The 19127-nt window shown below is 39.8% G+C and overlaps 1 protein-coding gene across 5 annotated transcripts in view; it reads left to right on the top strand.

Annotated features, from left to right (window-relative positions):
• The window catches only part of SMARCA2 (SWI/SNF related BAF chromatin remodeling complex subunit ATPase 2), a 182550-nt gene that overhangs the window by 91038 nt on the left and 72385 nt on the right, over window positions 1-19127 (top strand). For all 5 annotated transcript variants that reach the window (XM_077148315.1, XM_077148318.1, XM_077148317.1 and 2 more), the window contains 3 exons: window positions 6912-7139; window positions 10591-10668; window positions 15768-15986. In XM_077148315.1, the coding sequence (XP_077004430.1) occupies window positions 6912-7139; window positions 10591-10668; window positions 15768-15986 (525 nt within the window). The remainder of the gene's footprint in view (window positions 1-6911; window positions 7140-10590; window positions 10669-15767; window positions 15987-19127) is intronic.

Below are 19127 nucleotides of genomic sequence, written 5' to 3'. Positions count from 1 at the left end.
GGGAGATAATATGTCTGCCTGAAAGATGTTGGGTGGAATGATGTAGTCAGGATTTGATTCGTATTGTAACAAATATGGCATATTTGATATGTAAAAAGGAGTAAAAGACATGGAATTGTGTAGTCAGGATTTTATGCATATTGGAACAAATGTTGAATTCACAATAGTAAAAAGAAAACAGCAGTGCTCACGGATGCACATGAATTCACATCGACTTAACCACAGCGCCTCACTGAACCTCAGTTTCCTCAACTGTAGAAATGTGAAGAGTGAAACAAACTAGGTTCCTGAATTGTCAAGATTGAGTAGAAAATGTTTACAGTACTTGTTTGGGGCAGGAAGTAAGGGTTGGGGGTATATTAAAATTATGAGGGAGCTTTGCAAAAATATATACTCACGCTCTCCCTTCCCTACCACCACCAACTTATGCCCCAGTTTTCTGATTTAGCAGGTCCAGGTGCTTCGCAGACCTCTCTACATTTGAGAGCTGCCCAGGAGCTCCTGACATGGGTCGGTGGGTGCAGTTGAGGAGACCCACTGAAAGAGCAAACTGGTGGTTTCAAACCTTTGGAAGGCCCCCAGCAGTGGACCTACTGCGGATGCCCAGCCGCCATGCTCAGTGAATGAGCTGAAGTAGAATTATTGTTGGGATTCTGTCACCTTAAATAGGGTTGGGAGTTCCCAGCACAGAGTGTATTAATTCTAAGTCTGCAGGTATTTATATATATATATATATATTCCTACATCATATCTATTGTTCCCTACACGCCACATTCCAACGTTTGGCCATTAGTTAGTTTAAGCTCAGGCAGAATTCGTGTTCCTGTGAGACATCTGTGGCTTTCCTTTTTACCATTTTGAATTCAGTATTTGTTCCACAAACCTTTATTGCTTTACTGTTATGCAGCAGGCAGTGGGCTCAACTGGGTATCTAGGGGGTAGAAATACCTGATTCCTCTTGTCATGAATACTCAGCGTGGTTGGACATTTAGATTTCCCTACTTGCTTGGGTGTAACCCTTGATTGAGAACTGTCAGTAGTGAATGGAGAGTTCACTAGATTTTATTTTCCTAGGTTCCTACCTCTCAGGTGTCCCCCTCCTTTGATGCTTTAAATTTTTGTTAAATTCTAAGGGCCAAAGAAAGTCAGTTCTTCTGGAAATGCTAACTTACCATCAAAAAAGATGCTGGGATATCTATACTTCTCTCTCTTTATCTGTTACAAACTTGGTGGGTATAAGTTTATTTGCAAATAGCTAAAGCTGGAACTCCAGGATCAAAGTGCATCATGGGAGCGCTCAGGAGTTCACTCTTTGCATGGAAATTAAAACTGAGGCAACAATGTTTCTTGAAGATGATTGTATAATAATACAGCTTTCACAACGTGACTGTGTGCTTGTGAAAACCTTGTGTCTGCCGCTCCTTTTATCTACCTTGTCAACAGACGAGTAGAACATATGGAATAAAAATAAATAATAGGGGGAACAAATGTTAAAATAAGTTTAGATTGAAATGCTAGTGATCAGTGAAAGGGAGGGGTAGGGGTATGGTATGTATGAATCTTTTTCTGTTGTCTTTTTATTTCTTTTTCTGAATTGATGCAAATGTTCTAAGAAATGATCATGGTGATGAATATGGAAAAAAAAAAAAAGACTGAGGCAGCAAACACAGGGCCTCCCATTTCCTCTGCTCTGATTTACCGTAAGTTCCTTACACTGGGCCTTATACGTCCGCAGGTATTTAGACCTGCCACAGGTGGATTCATTTACACCCTATTTGGTCAAACTGGGCTGTCCAGATTTTTCATGTCTGTCATGTAAACATGGCCCTTAGTTTTGGGCAAACTTTTTTTCATTTTCAGAAATCTCTGATCTTAGAGTGACACCAGTGAGTACTGAGTTTTCATTTAAAAGGTAAGGGAACTAATATTTACTCAGGAAAGCTCTATCCGAAATAATATTAGATACTTTCCATACCTCAGTTCAGGTAATCCTCAAAGTATTTTACATGTAAGGAAACCAGTTTCTTTTAACTTGCCCAGGAGCTTACAGCCACGATTCAAAGTTCTGTGTGTTTGGGTTTTCACAGACACTCTGTACCTCTCCATGCCCCTGCATATATATTGCATAGCCTCCATTTGAGAGTTGTGGAACCCTTTTTACCTTGTTGGTTTCTGCATTCGTTAGAGAAAATTTTCTCTGAGTATTTTCTATTATGTTGAATCAAAATTAAGGCAAATTAATGATCTGGAAGGTTTCTTTGATATTGGTTGACAGATTGAAGATAGAGGCCCTAAAATTACTGGTTGGAGGCCCATTTTAGAAGCAAAGATAGAACCCATCAATGTGGAGTTAGCAAGAAATCCCTCAGAATTGCCAAGAATCTCTTTACAAAACTGTTGATTGGAAACATTCGGTTGGTACTTTCATTTTATTTTATTTTTTTAATATTTTTATTGACAAATCTTCACACACATACAGTCCATATGTGATGAACAATCAGTGGCTTACACTGTCATCACATAGTTGTGTTTTCATCACCATGATCATTTTTAGAACATTTGCATCTAAAAAAGGAATAAAAAGGAAAATCTCATACATCCCATACCCCTTACCCTTCCCTCTCACTGGCCACTAATATTTCAGTCTACCCAATTTATTTTATCCCTTATTCTCCCTATTATTTATTTATTTTAATCCATATTTTTTCGTTCATCTGTCCATACCCTGGATAAAAGGAACATCAGACACAAGGTTTTCACAATCACACAATCACATTGTAAAAGCTATATTGTTATATAATTGTCTTCAGTTACTTTTATTTTTAGCCCATGGAGCTGAGGCTGTATTATTATTATAGAATGGTTAACCACAAACTTACCTCTGAGACCATGTTCTTGTCTTCAGATATTAAGACAAGATATGATGTTTCAGCCCACTTATTAAGACCTCAGAGTAATCCATTCAGTAATTACAGCACTTACCTCTTTGTCATGATATTGTTGTTGTTTTTTTTTTTCCCATTTTTGCTTATAGGCTCACAGGCTTACATTCCATAAATTTCTCCAGCCTGGAGACATTTTTACTCCTTTCCAAAGAGACATAAAATCTTAATCTTAATCATACACATATAGTATCGCCACCTCCAAGCAAAACTAATTGCAACAACTTCTCAAGGACTCAAGAACTTATTACCCTGTTTGTAGATTGCCCATGCCCTCTGCTTCCTCCCCTATCATACTCTGCTACCATCTGCATTTCAGTATTTCTGTGATTTGTCAACATCTTCTATGACAGGGGTCGGCAAAATACCACCCATGGGCCAAGTTTGACCTGCATCCTGTTTTTGCACACTAGGAATGGATTTTTACATGTTTAAAATAAAAAAGAATATTAACCTTTTGGCAAGAACAGTTGAACAGTCTTACCTCTTGGCACACGAAGTCTGGAATATTTACTCTTTGGCTCCTTACAGAAAAAATTTGCTGACCCTATTTTAGGACCCACATGCAAGCCAGATAATCAAGAGACTGATGACATAGAATGTTGTCATTTTGGCTACTACTCAGCAGTTCTGGTGAAGATGGGTTGAGAGAGAAAATGAAGTTTGGGTGTTTTACTCCCACCCCTTCAGAGTTTAATTATCTACCTTACATTCTACTCTTTAGCACGATTTTATTATTTGGGTGGATTCCAGCTGTGTTCATGGTTCAGCACTATGATCATTATATTAACTTATTCAAATATTTTCTGAGAAAGAATTTTGGCCTAATTTGTAATTTAAACTTTGAAGGTCCCTGCAGCAAAAATAAATTCCCTGGGCAGACTTTACTTGCTGCCGTCCTGGGCTCCACTGGTAGCCAGGGCACTGGTCAGGTCAGGAGGGCGAGTTGAATGCCAGCCCTGTGCAAAATATGGGGCTAGGCAACTCTGCAAGTGAAATCATTGCCATCCCCCTACATGGAACATGATATCCAGGGGTAAAAATCTCCCTGGCAACATAGGAGAGGACTCCCAGGGATGAATCCAGACCTGGCACTGTGGGATCAACAATTACATCCTGACCAAAAGGGGGGAAAGAAGTGTAACTAACAAAGTATCGGTGGCTGAGAGAGTTCAAATAGTTGAGAGAGGCTACTCTGGATGTTGCTCTTATGCAAACTTCAGTTAGACCTTACTCCTATCATAACCTGCCAACCAGGACCATTCCAGCCAATCCCAAAGAATACTTAGGGCAATATACAAGATTCCTCAAGGGTTCCAGGCACTAGAGTAACTTGCCAGAAACTTACAACCTCCAGAGGGGTCCCTGGTCCAGATAAGTCCTGAAACCTAGTCCAAGCCTCTCCAGAACATCAGATAGTTCCATCTCCTTACCCCATATCAGTGACAGACCCTTCCAATATCAGAAATTTAGAATTGCCATAGCCCAAACAATCCCAATGAGAGGTATGGAAAGATCAAAGGTGATGGTGGAATTATACAGAGAATATAGGACTTAACAAATGAATATGAATGCTGTATCATTAAACTGACATTTCTTTTAGTCTCTAGTATTTTAGAGCAGCTAGAAGTAAAAACCTCAAATTGTGAAATTGTAACCTATGTCAAAGTCTGAAATATGTTCTACAACTAGTTGTGGTGCTGTGCTTGGAAATTTATAGCTTTTTTTGTGTATATGCTATTGTTCACAAAAAAAGAAGGAAAAAAAGTCGATTGTGATGATAAGAAAATATTTAAGCCCTCTAGCCTCCTATATTCTGGATCAGCTAGAAGGAAAAATATGGTGGCCCATGACAAACTCTGGGATCTGTCCTGAAACTACTTTTTGAGGAGTGCTTTGAAAACCATTGCTTTTTTATTTCTTTGCTTCGTATATATGTTTTACTATACAGTAAAAAAAAAAAAAAAGAAAGAAATATTGCAAAAAAAGTACTTGAGCTTGAAATAATTTTAGGCTATTTTCTAGCATATTTTTAACTTATCCACAAAGGAAAAAATCGCGCTCATGCTAAAATCCTCCTTCTCCTTCTTTTAAGAATCCCTTGAAATTGAGGAAGGAAATGAAATGATTTTTTGCTATTTGTCTTACCTTAAGAGTTGTAAAAGCCACACTTTTAGATTGGAGTATCTCAGTTGACTTCATGCAGAGTTGGCTTGCTGGCTACAGTAGCAGACAAACTTCAGAGAAAAAATGTGTGCTCTGCTTTCCCCTTATTCCTAAATGCAATGGATACATATGACATGGCACAGTTGCTCAGAGCAGGCCCTCAGATAAATAATAATTGACTATTGAGGTAACAGTAAGTCAGTAAGCCACATGTGCTGTCTACTTATCTTGCACACACCATATGATTTGTTCATTCATTCATTCACTCATTCATTGCACATGTATTGAGTGTGTACTTTGTGTCAAGTCCTTCATTGACTTCCTTGAATACAGATATGAATAAAACAGCCTCTCTGCTTTCAGGAAGCTCTCAACCTGGCCAGGGAGATAACCAGTAGTAAACCTTTACAATCCAATGGCAGAAGAACCTAGAAAACACTGTATAGAGGTGTTTAATGATACTATCTCTATTTACAGAGAAGCAATAAATAATGGCCTGTAGGATCTGGTACCAAAAAAATAAAAAAATATGGGGCTAAGGCTAGGGAGATGCAAGAGATCTGCCTTTGCCTAAAAATGAAGGCAGTCTAATAGAGGACACATGTCAACAGCTAATTAACACTGGCCCAGATACCATCACCTAGACCAGAAGGAATACAAATGGCATAAAAAGAAGTTTTGATTGATTTTATTGTTTTTAAGTTGTTATTGTATAGCTGTAAAATCAGTTAACTCTGTTTCATAGGTTTAAGGACGTTTTAAGATGTAGTTAAAAACTTTTTATATCATTATACACATAATATACATTTAAGACAAAAATTTGTGCAAAAGCACATGTGAGCAAACACCTTTAACCTTATTACCTGGAGATAAATGTTCTGGGCGTGTCAGTATATGTCCTTCCTGTCTTTTTTCTTGGTATCAATAATGTACATATTCATTTATAATTTGTAGTTTTCGCTCAGTATATAATTGCATATTGTAACTTTGTATCATTAAATCTTCTACAATATAATTTTTTATGGTAACATGTTGGTTACCAAACACACAGTAGACTCCTGCCGCTTATTTAGCCAGTCTGTTATTGTTGAATGTTTACTTCTGCCTTTTAAAAAATTATTATTTGCAATAAGTAATGCCAAGAGTTACATCCTTTCTCTAAATCTTTGTGCATATTGTGATTATTTCCTTAAGATAAGTTTCCAGAAGTGAAATTTCTGAGTCATGGGTTGTACCCAATTCTAAAACTTGTGATACGTAGTCCCAAATTTCTATCCCCCAAAATACACTAATTATTTACCCTTAGAGCTTCCCAAACTAAAGACCAAGCCTTTAATGGGGTTAAGTCCCAGGAAATTGCAAGCTGAGCAATCGGTGTATCATAAATATGAAACTGTATAATTCAGTGACATTAAAAAAAATCATCTTTAGTATATTGCATCAGAGGGAAAGTGTTTCTTGCAGCTTAAGGCTAGTTATAGGTGATAGCAAAGTCATGATTCTATTAGAAAACGTACAAGGCTTTTCGTCTTCTGATAGCGAACCTAGGAACAGCTAAAGACATCCTGAGTCCTAGATTTCAAAACCTGAGCTGCATTTCCCTTGGCTTGTCTAATATGAACCAAGGTTTCCTCAACTAGGCATAACCTTGAATTTTGCCAAAGAAGGCAGCTGGTATGTTTTTTTTAAATGTAAGCAAAATCCTACACTGGCAGAGGGTGGATTAAATAACCCGCCCCTATTTCCCTCTTGGGAAGGCAGCTGCTTTGCTCAATTAATCTGGATACTTTGGCCCCTCGACAGGACCTGCAGGCGCAGGACCGCGCGCACCGCATCGGCCAGCAGAACGAGGTGCGGGTACTGCGGCTGTGCACCGTCAACAGCGTGGAGGAGAAGATACTCGCCGCCGCCAAGTACAAGCTGAATGTGGACCAGAAAGTTATCCAGGCCGGCATGTTTGACCAGAAGTCTTCAAGCCACGAGCGCAGGGCGTTCCTGCAGGCCATTCTGGAGCATGAGGAGGAAAATGAGGTATTCTAGAAAGCCATGTTTGTGACTCAAGCCCTGCCTGCGCCTGGTTGGGTCGCTGGAGGATTAAGAGCGACCTCTTTGTTCTTTAAAGAATTTCCTGGGCCGGCATTAATTAAAATTAATAAAGTAGCTGCCAACTTATATTCCAAGCACTTAAACCCCCTGAACGTTATCCAGATTGTGTCCTAAAAGCTGTAACTAAAGGCATCTCGAGTCTTGGCTAGTGGATGCTCCACTTTTGCTCCCCTTGTGGTACAACCTGCAGGCTTTATTGTCTTATAAATTCTGCCCTCTGTAGGGCAGATGGAGAAGTGCAGAGAGACTGCTGGCTGGGACAAAATCATCTAGACGAGAGGACCGAGATTGAAGGGTCTCTCCTTTCCTTTTCTTTCTTTGAGTCTCCAGAACCTTTCATCTCTTTTTTGCCTTTAGATCAGGGATGGCAGCACTTATACACATGTGCAGGAGGAGGCTTCACCGCCGTGTTTAGTTCATTTAGCTGTACTTGCACTTGGAACGGCGACCCTAACCTAACGACTCATTTCAGATCTTTCTGTAAGAGCCGGCCAAAGACTGAGAAAATTACTGATTAAAAAGTCTCTCTTGATGTGCCAAGATTGTGGGAAGAATGCATCAATGTTTGTTTCTTTTCAAGGATCTTTGGGTGGTTGTTTATATTTTTGTGGGGGGACCTGCCAATTGTAATAATTTTATACTAAATTTCATTCCAAATGGATTTGAGATAAATTAAAATAGTTTTTGTGTAGTCTAGAAAACTGTATAAAATGCCAGTGCTACTCCTTGTCACAAAACTGGCTGGGGAAGGACAAATTTATTTTTGTGTACCTACCCATATTTGTAAATTGAGAACTGGGTTTACATACATATTCACACAGAGTAGTATTTCCATTGCATTTATTAGATATAGTTTGATTTTGCCTTATCTAGAATATGTGGTTTAAAAGTCTCCTAAAATTATATACCACATTCCTTTAAAAATCTCATATATATATATATATATATATATATATATATATTTTATTTTCCTGAAATGAATTTAATTGTGAGGTAGGGCTTGATATTTAAAGGAATCCCAATATGAATCCTTTTGCAAATTGAAGAAAACTTTCTTTCATACTATGTGTCTTAATTTGTCTTTATTTATTTGATTAATTATCTATTAGGTTTCATTAAAGTGATGAAAAATACATATTACATATACTCCTTCATCCACACACATTTTAAAAATTTTGATAGCAAATAATTTCCCATTTCTGACTGTTGAAATTGAACACTTGATGCAGATTCAGAATCAGATTGCCAGGTGTTTTTATTGTTTATACTCTCGGACATTTCAAAAATACCAGTATGGTGGGTGGTATATACTTTATTCAGCTAGTAGGCTCCAGGACCTTTTTGCTTGTTTGTTTTGCTGAGGCCTTGTGAAAATGGTGCCTGACCTGGTCCAGATAGGGTGTGGGGTAGCCCGGAGCTTTCCAGCCTTCCTCAGCCACCTGGAGGTGCTGTTCTCTCCCAGGCCTGAGGGCTGCCACGTGCAGTCTGGAGTGGAATCGGGCTAGGTGCTTCTAGCCATGAACAGCCCTGTCTGGGGCTCAGTTCCCTTCCAGCAAATGTTCCCATTTTCCGGGTGGGCAGCACCCTGTTGGGGAGGCATCTGGGGACACTGCTAGACTGCAGCCAAGATCCAGAAGCAGCAAGGACAACCATCCCACCCCAGTTGACATGCCAAGAAGTGTAAGCACACAAAAAGCCCAGGGGAGTTCACTGAGCACCTCTCAGCCATGAGGTCCTCTGTGCATGCCCAGGCCCCTGGGAAGCTTCACATCAAGGGCAGGGGGCCCACCTGGCCTCTCACTGAATATGTCATGGGGGGGAAATCATGTGGCTCTAGAAATGGTTTGCAAAGCAGGACATCTGTTTACCAGAGGGTAAGTTAACCAGATACTTTGTATTGTGATGTCTCAGCTCATTCCCAGCTAGTGAGTGCCTTTGTGATGTGAAATTTAATAGACAGTTGACATTAATCAGTCTGGAGTTGAACTCCAGTAGAAGGCTTTTCAGAAGTAATTATTATCTTGAATCCCAGGTCTTTGGACTTTATTGAATTGCATTCATTTCTAACACTCATTAAGTTACTACAATGCATAAGATGTCATGTTGGGAACTGACGTAGTCATCTAATTTAAAGCGGCTATACTGTCAGACCCTTTCTAAAACCAGTTGCCTCATGTTGAACACATGCTTTGGGAAATTACATGGTGGAAGTTCTGTGTTTTCTTTCTTTCTTCCTTCTGCTGATACACTCGAAATCCCTGTTTGATTTTTAACAAGCTCACTCAGCTTATGATAAAAATAATTTTGGAAGATAAGTTCTGTAGTATATGTTCAACTTTCCAAATCATTTTTTAAAGTGTGGGAGTCAGCACAGCATTTCTGAAAAGCATGAAACAGTCCTTGAGAACTGTTGATTTCTGAAGATTAGCAGAGAGCTGATGGTTAGCCCTTGCCTGACATGCTATAAAAATGCAGATTTTAGTCCTTTTGTAATTGCTTTTTCTGTTTTATTTAAATCATTTTAATAAAATATGGTTTTGTGGGGTTTTGGTTATTGATTCCTTTTGATTGTCCTATCCAGAGCTCTAACTACTAGCATAATGCCTGCTGAAATACACTGGTAGACATATCTTAACAGCTGTATAGTTATTTGTCACATTCTTAGACTCTTGTTCAGTGCCTAGAAACAAAATTTCACATTCGTGTGCTTTTTGTAAGGTTTTCAAAATAGGCATTTATCTTTGGGATGAGGTTAATGAAATTAATGGAGTTAACACAGTCACTTTTTTTTTTTTTTTTTTAGAAAGAAAGACAGAGAAGGAAGGAAGGATGGAAGGAAGGAAGGGAGGAAGAAAGGGAAACATCTTTAAACATTTTCTTATTTTATTATATTTTGTTTGTTTGTTTGTTTTTTACATGGGCTGGGGCCGGGAATCGAACCGGGGTCCTCCGGCATGGCAGGCAAGCACTCTTGCCCGCTGAGCCACCGCGGCCCGCCAACACAGTCACTTTTTTGCTTAGATTGCCTCTTTTAATTCTTACATCTTCCCCAAGGCAGATGCCATGCCCACTTTAAGCAAAGGTTATTGAAGCAGAGGCACATTAAGTAACTTGTTTTAGAAATGGCAGAACCAAGACACATGCAGAACTAGCATTTCTTATGGTAGACCGTGTTTCCTCCCTAAACTGATTATGCCCTGGAAAGATAGTCTGAATAGTAATGGCAAGTACTAAAGCCCTTCTCTTTTCTTTCTGGCCTGAGAAATGTGGCCCCTGTGGTCTGGAAGACAGGCTCACCTTCCTTGTTTGTAGCTTGTCCAGGTCGTTCAGCTTCTCTCCTAAAAAGCCTATTAAATCATTCTTTTCTTAACCCCAGGAAGAAGATGAAGTACCTGATGATGAGACGCTGAACCAAATGATTGCGCGAAGAGAGGAAGAATTTGATCTTTTTATGGTAATGTCGCAGAAAATAATGAAAACAGATGCTCATTCCTCTGCCCCTTTTTCTATTAACGCAAGATGTTTGGAGCCTGCATGCCCTGGCAGAACTTCACTTGTGAAGCCCATGCCTTTTTTTTTTTTTTCCAGTTCCGGGGCTGCAAACTGGCTGGATTTAGCCTGCAGACATATTTTGTTTGGCCCACACAGTGTCTTTGAAAGTTTTGAATTAGATGCCAACATAAAAAGAATCCTGATTTCTGGCTTCTCTTGAAAAATGAGATGGGGCACTCCGGGGCCCACTTCTTTCTGGGCTAACAATTGGCTCGAGTAGGGTAGCAGCTGTACCCTCCAGGCCCAACACGTGGTCTGCAGTTTGCAAGCCGCTCCCCCCCCCCCCCGACTCCGCCCCCTGTTCCCAGTTCATTGCAAATCACAGGCCAGCGAGATTCAGGAAACCTACCTGGCTCCCGCAGGCATTTGGGACTACAGCTGTGCCCGAGCTGTCTCCTCACTCTGGATGGAATATGCTCACTGTGGTGGGAGGGGCTGGACAACAGCAACAAAAACAACCCAGCTGTGCCTCTCTGATTATTGATGAGAGCCTGCTTAAGCAACCAGGTGTGTATAAAGTAGCCTCCATCCAAAGGTCAAAACTGGTTGGGTTTCGCTGGTGCGAAGTAGGTGCAAACAAACCTTGGCATTTGAGGATTAAATGCTCATGGGTTCGACTGTGGCTTGACGTTCCGTGATATGTACTCATCTGTAATTTTGCTGAAACCTGAGTTTGGTTTCCGTGTGCTGCCTGCCATAAGGCAGGGCTGACCAGGAGCAAGGCCCCCAGCTAGGGAGGGAGGGGGTGCAGAGGCCCCCAGGCCTGATACTGCACTCTTAAGGTATCTGCGTGAGCTGTTTTTGCTTATCTCTGTATCTCCCATGCTCAGAGCAGTTCCTAGAACGTAGTGGCTTAGTAAATGCTTATTGAATAGATGGTGGCAGTTGCAAATTTAAAGCTTTAGTGAAGGTGTCAGGGTGGATCGGATGTATAAAAGTTGTGAGTCTCCCTCCAATGTCTTCGACCACTGTGGAGTCCATGGAGAAATGTAAACTATAACTAACTCTGGTGGTTGAATGCAGCAGAACCTCAAAATCAGGAGTGCCAACTCTGAGTCCACTCAGGCCTCAGATGAGTACTTTAAGCTGAGTGCGGCAAGTGGCCAGGGGTGGGTGGGACTGGGATGAACTTGAGATGCTTTTTGTCGAAGGGGAGCAAGAGCTGCAAGGTGGAAATGCGAGACCCCTGCTGCCGGCAATTCCAGTTTTTCAAGAGAAGCTGGGAACCTAGGTTTTATATGCAATCTCTGAATTTCTATATGTTTGCAACTCATTTTTTTTATTATATAACACTGCAGGCCAAACAAAACACTACTGCAGGCCAACTATGACCCACTGGGCCTGCAATCTCGGCCATTTAGCCTAGATTGTCTTTGAGAATGGAAATCCAGCTGGTGGAGGCTTACGTTATTTTTGTTATTTTGTTATTTTTTCCCCCCTAGGGAACACTGATTATGTCCACACGTAGTGATTCAAGATAAAAGAAATATAATTCTTTCTCAGGAAACCTTTGGGTGGTCATAGGAATAACTCCAAACCTGGGCTGTGGACTCTCCCCTCCTGCCCCCCACCTCTGCCCCACTGATAAACCACCTTTTTGGAGAGACATGTCAGAAGAAAGACGACAGTGTGGTCAGTGTAGGAAATTCATAAAACCTGAATTTCTTAACCAGTGCTGTTGATCACATTTGTAGATTATGCTCTATTTAGGGAGGTTAGGGATGCATACAGGAAACTGACATGTTTTCTGTCCTTGAGGAACTTGCTAAAATGTAGAGTGTGGGGAATACTGAGGCAGGAGGCCCTCACCTTCTCTGGCTGATCACTCATTGGCAATAATTTAGATGCCATAGCCTCACTCTGGAGGCCCTGGAGAAGATAAACTGCCTGAGTTACACAAATTAGATTAGTCCCAGAGATGAAGAATTCCACCAGCCATCCTTCATAAGGTGCGAAGAGTACTTACCCTTTGTTACTTTTGGGCTGGGTATTTATTTGTAGAAATAGAAAGCCTAAGGAAAAAAAAAATGGAATCATGTCTGGCCAAGGCACAGTCTTTTTTTAATTGGGGAATATTCTATTCTACCACACAGATAATTAAGGCTTGTACAGGCAAGACTGATTAGGGAATATCTTTCTTGTAGGCACTTTGCTTTTGCAAATTTTTTACGCGTTTATTAAAGGTTGATTTTGAGTGTTTGAATTGTACAGAGTTTGGTTTGATTTTTTTTAACATTTTTACTATTAAATATAACATCTATACAAAAAAGCAATAAATTTCAAAGTACATTTTAGCAAGTAATTTTAGGATAGATTTCAAAATTTGGTATGGGTTACAGTTCCACAATTTCAGGTTTCTCCTGAAATTTAGCTGCTAAATTTCCTGACGTTTGGCTACTCCAAGACACTGGAGACTAAAAAGAAATATCAATATAATGATCCAATAGTCATCCTCATTTAAATCCTAACTTCTCTGTTATAACTCCTCCTTCTCCTTTGATCTTTTTCGCTTTTTAGGGATATTTGGGTTATGCTCATTCTAACTTTTTTCATGTTGAAAAGAGGGGTTGGCAGTATGGGATAGGAAGATGGAACTGGTTGATGTTCTTGGAGAGACTGGCACCTCTGGGTTTCAGGACTAATCTGGCCTAGGAACAGGTTTGATTTATTTTTGTATTAAACCTTGCTTTAATCTTCTGGCTGCCTTCAGCTAATTCAGTGTTCATTAGCACCTCCACCAGAGGGCAGGAAATAACATTTGACTTCTTGCCAGCTCCTCTGAGATTTATTTTCTCATTTGTTAAAAATTTAGTGAGAAACAAGAATGGAATGCAAACTAGAATTAGTCTCTGGATTTTGAATATTTAAATTCTTTATCCATAATTAATTTAAAAATTGACTTTCCATATGTGGATACAAACATATGATTTTAGATCAAAAACATTGTAAACAACACATAGTAGGTAGATAGTCTCTGTAAAACTTTCTTTTATACATTTTTCTTGCTTGCTTTTTCTAAAAATATGACTTCAGATAAAGTTATCTTCCATACAGATTACCTATGAATTTACCTAAAAATATCTGTAGTTCAAGATGCATATCTGAAACATTTTGCTAATATCCAAATGTTAAGATTTTATTTCTCTAAAAGGGTAAAAAATATTCTTGAAAGTAAACTACTTGTGGGTGATGTGATGGGCTCAGTGGCAGAGTTCTCACCTGCCATGCTGGAGATCTGGGTTCAGTTCCCTGTGTCTGCCCATGCCAAAAAAAAAAAAAGTAATTTACTTGTTAGTATAAAGCTTACAATTGGGTCTCAAGACAAACACATTCATGTAAAGGCTTTTTCTTAACTTAGACTTAAGATTTTGTACTGGTATTTCTACAGGTAGAAATGTCTTGGAGAGCAGCAGTCATTGGGTCTTTAAATTCATCTTATTAAGTTGCATCTACCCTTCCTAAAAGGAAAGAAAAAAAAAAGCAATGCAGTGTTTTCTTTTACATCTGCAAAGATTTACTTTCTCATTTGTGGACAAATGCATGGCATTTGGTGTTTATAGGTCTTGGACAAAAAAGTTACAATAGCAATATTTTGTCATCTTGTTGTTGTACATTAGAAATTTTGGTTTTTCTTATTAGCTATCTATTAACTATAAAGAGGTTGCCTCACGAAGCCCCTTTTTAGTTCCCACTGTAAACAAGGCATCTTCTCTGTGCTCGTTATGAAGGTTCAGTGGATCCCATTTCTGATACCAGAGCATTAGAAGGTAGGATTGAGAACAGCCTCTTGGGCTAACTATAGCATATGACAGAGCAGAATGACCACAGTTTTCTACCAATGGGACTCTACCGTCCTGCAAGCCCACCCCATCCTGGGAATATAATGATTTCCTAAAATGTTTAAGCATAGTTTAAAAACAGGATTTTTGAACTTGAACTGTTTATAGTAAGTGTTAGAGTTCAAATTTGAGTTTGAGCAGAAGATATTTCATTTACATTTTGTTATCAGTTTTGGTTTTTAAGAAAACAATTGTATCATATCCCTGTTTCATACAGTAGAACCGAAGGAAAAGAGAGAAGGTAAACAATTTAATGGATAGTGGTCTATTTGGTTGTGAAAGTAGTGTATCTAAATAGTGATATATCCAATGTCTATAGAGATTCGGTGGAAGTTTTATTTGCTCTTTTTCAGCTGTCAGATTGTTTAGTTTTAGGTTAGAATCAAGTATTTATTTTTCATAAGTAAATTGGATTTTAAAAAGAGAGCAGTAGGTAGGGAAATAGGCATTTTAGGAATATATAATCTGAAAACTATGAAAGGAAGCCACTTCACTTACGTCTTCATCAGTTGAGATGAGATTATCTATGAGGTTTGCCTCTCTACAGTGTATTTTCAAAAAAGCTAAACTTATAAAAGGTATAGAATTGAGGGTCATTTCCCACACAGTGCCTTTGTGCACCGAAAATTCAATACATTCGTGGCTGCCTAGCTAATAAAACCATGGAGACCCCACATCTCCAGCCGAGTTTACAGAGCTACTGGGGTCACCCATATTTTTCTCCCAATTAACTAAAAGCATGAGCCCTATTGCATAAAAGGAGATTTTAAAAATGAAATGACTCACTTATATGCTTAAGGATGCTTTTATCTCAGAAAAGCAACAAATTGCCTAATTCGAGCACTGGCCTGTATTTTTAAAATATATTCCCAATATGAATTTTCTCACTATTACTTAAGGGGAAGCTTTGCCCATGTGTAGATTAAGAAAAGGAATTTTTAAAAAGAGTATTTGTAAGTGAATAAGTAGATTTCAAAAGATGGGTACACAGGAAGGAGTTATACTGTCTTTTAGGGATGAGCTAGAATGAGGCAATCCTGATAGAGGGGCCAAAAGTGACCCTGCAGCTATGAGGTGGCCTGTGAAGGTACCGCGTGCCAGGAGGTCTGAATTTGGCGGGCTCAGCCTTTCCCTTCGGTGAAACCTCTGTTCATCTCCCCAGCGTATGGACATGGACCGGCGGCGGGAGGATGCCCGGAATCCAAAGCGCAAACCTCGCTTGATGGAGGAAGACGAGCTGCCCTCCTGGATTATTAAAGATGACGCCGAAGTAGAAAGGCTCACGTGCGAGGAAGAGGAAGAGAAAATATTTGGCAGAGGGTCTCGCCAGCGCCGCGACGTGGACTACAGCGACGCCCTAACCGAGAAGCAGTGGCTGAGGGTAGGTGCGATTTCCTCAACTGCCTTTCCTCGGTGGCGCAAAGCAATCGGCAGCCTAGAGCTGGAAGTCTTTGAGGGGGGTGAAAGGGGGCCCCATGCAAAGAGAGAAACTCTGTGTGCTATCGTGATGCGTCCATTCTGCACTGCAGGACAGTGCTGGAAAAAATCCTTTTTTTATTTTGGCTACATTGGAATTGGCCATTGAAGCACAGGATGAGTAGAGCTGTGGGACCTACTAATGTTTTATAACTAATTACCTGATCATGCCTCACTCATGCAAACTGAGAATCAGCATGTGGAAGAAGGCCTGAGAGGTATTTTAAATGGTCTGCCCACTCCCCCTCCCCATTTCATGGTCTTCCATCAGGGTGTTTTTTACCTTTCCAAGGCCGGCAGACAGTTCTGGGATAGTGGCAGTGCTTAACGGCGTGGTTGTTTGGTTAGAGCTGGAAGGTGCCTCTGTACTGTCTTGGTTTTACAGAGAAATCAAGGCTCAGGGAGGTGAGGAGACTGTGCAGGATCACACAGCTGGCTAGAATCAGTGAGTGCTGATGCATTTGTGTGCTTAATTTTGGCTTGATTGTACCTGTCCATCACCTTCACAGACTGGAGCTTGCTACTCGAGCTACTCATGCTTGGAAATATTGCTCTAAAGCTTTTTTTTTTTCCCCCTGGAAAATGTTGTTTTCTGATTTTGGTGGGTGACTGAAATCTGAGACTGCTTCTTGGGGAGCACCGAAATAATACAAATGCTAAGAGGAGCCACTTGTGAGAATGTCAAGGCCAGGGTGAATTTTTCATTTGAAGGTTTAGCTCTACTTTCCCTTCTGGGAAGCAGGCTTAGTACCTAGCGCGATCTGGGACATGCATTCCTGACAGGGTTGGCAAAACGCACTGGAAATAGTAAGTGCAATTGGGTAAAAACCAAACAAGATAGAAGCTTTTCTTTTGAGTGCTCATTTGATTGAGAAGGAATACGATTCCCATGCTTTGTAAGACATGCATTTTAGGACCCAGATTGTAAGTAGGTAGGTGGCTGGGAGAGGCATTGGGAAGTATTTGGAGATTGGATATCAAAGGCAGGCCAGCCTTGGCACCACTTGAGATGTGATTTACTCATGATGTTGTATGATGAGAGGGACATGACTTGAATTTTGAAAAGATTGAAGGCTAGGTAGTATGCTGAAAAGAGAGAGACTAACAAAGCACTTTGCTCATGTATATGGTTGAACAACTGTATTTAAAATTTGACCTTTGTGCAATTGTTTCACTACCCTAGCCAGTTACATATTCCAGTGACCTCAATGAGGTTTTATGAAATTTTTTTTGTTTTACTCTTGGAGGTTATAGTTGTATAATTAAAATTTATTCTATAATGTGAAGGTTTTTTGTTTGTTTGTTTAGAGTTCATTCTTGGGCGGACCATGGTGGCTCAGTGGCAGAGTTCTTGCCTGCCATGCTGGAGACCCGGGTTCAGTTCCCACTGCCTGCCCAGGTTTAAAAAAGAAAAAAGGAATTCATTCTCAAGCTCAAGAATATTCTGTTCTCTTTCTCTTTTCCTTAAGCAATAAATTGAGTACTGGAGTATTATAATAGGAGATGAGACAACAATCTAGGCCAACATTTTTAAGTCAATCTTTATATAATTTCCAGAGATTACAAGCAAAATATTCCCTTTTTACTGCTATTGGGCAGGAACATAGCTGAATTTATCCTATTTTATTATCATTGGGAAATGCTCTTCAAAAAAGTAGATTTATGAATCTTATGAAATTTTCGAGTGTAAAATACCAAATTTTATTTTCTTTTTCATTCAGTTTATATGTCTAATGATTAGCACTGTGCCCAGCACATAATAGAGATGCTGAATGTTTTTTGAAAATCAAAGTAGAACCTTACAAGAGAAAACTGGAAAGTATAACCAGTAAAGTTAATTTGGTACCTTCTTTTTAGTATATCTGGTAGGCTTCCTTTTATCTATGGCATGCACAGCTAAAAATGGTGGAAATTGAGATTGCTTTATTGTAAAAATTGATGTAAAAAATAAGTTATAGTCATAGATATTCAGATAGATGGACATAGAAGGATGAAACTGTTTTTAGTACAAATTGACTGTAATATATCTTTTTATAACTACTCTTTTGAAAATTGTATGTCCATATTTGGGATGAGCTGATAACTTGCTGCTAACCAGGATACACAATTAACGCAGACTACCCCATGGCCTAAGCATTCAAACACACGCCACTCTCCTGTGTTTCCTTGTTCATCAGCAGCAATTCTGGTTAATAGCAGTCTGTTAAGCTTTTTTTGTAATAAAAAGTTATTCGAGGAGTTCTCAGAGAGTAGATTATAAAGAGATGTTCCCTACTGACATGATTTGAACTTGTCAAACGAACCCAGCCAACACAGCCTTGAAAGGGAGTTTGGCAAGGCCTCTTGTGTAAGAAATGCTGTAACAGAAGTAAAATAATTCGTCTTTTCCCTGGCAGTGTTGTACAAAACCTGCTTGGCAGAGGCATTGCAGATGCATAGAATCTCAGAGTTGGAAGGCAGCTGAATGGAACATCTACCCATCCCGTGCTTAAATCACATTCTCTGCAGCGCCATTGCCAAGAGCCTGTCCACCCCTAAAAGCAAAGACACTGCCTTTTTGTCTGCATGGCTCTTCTAGTACACGGTCAGCCCTGGTTTTTAGTTCTTCCTGCCTGTCAACAGAATCCTCTTTCCCTATTTCTTCTCCTCTCTGGCTTTTTAATTCTATTTCCTGGGGTGAACAGAACAATATATATTTTTTTCTTTCTAGCTTTAGCACCACCAGCCCTTAGACTAAATGTTTTCAGATGTTCAGTGTGGAATGAATTTCCCCTCCCCTATTCTTTTGCTCTCTTCACATCCTTCAAGGCCCTACTCAATTGCCTCCTCCTCTTTGAGACTTTCCCAAGTAAATACTAATTACACTTTCTTCCGTGCTTTCACATTTCTTTGCCTGTCCTTGTGTCACAGCTCCAATCCAGCCTGTTAGTATTCTTGCTAGCTGACAGTTCACGTGCTTTCCTGAACACCTGGTAAGCTGGCTCTGTGTCTTATTAGAACTTGGGACTTCTGTGTGCAAATAGTAATGCCCATCGGTTGCCAAAGT

The sequence above is a fragment of the Tamandua tetradactyla genome, chromosome 2 (assembly GCF_023851605.1).
Source record: "Tamandua tetradactyla isolate mTamTet1 chromosome 2, mTamTet1.pri, whole genome shotgun sequence".
Taxonomy (NCBI): domain Eukaryota; kingdom Metazoa; phylum Chordata; class Mammalia; order Pilosa; family Myrmecophagidae; genus Tamandua; species Tamandua tetradactyla.
The sequence above is the reverse complement of the archived record's forward strand: the minus strand, read 5'-3'. Positions and strand labels throughout refer to the sequence as shown.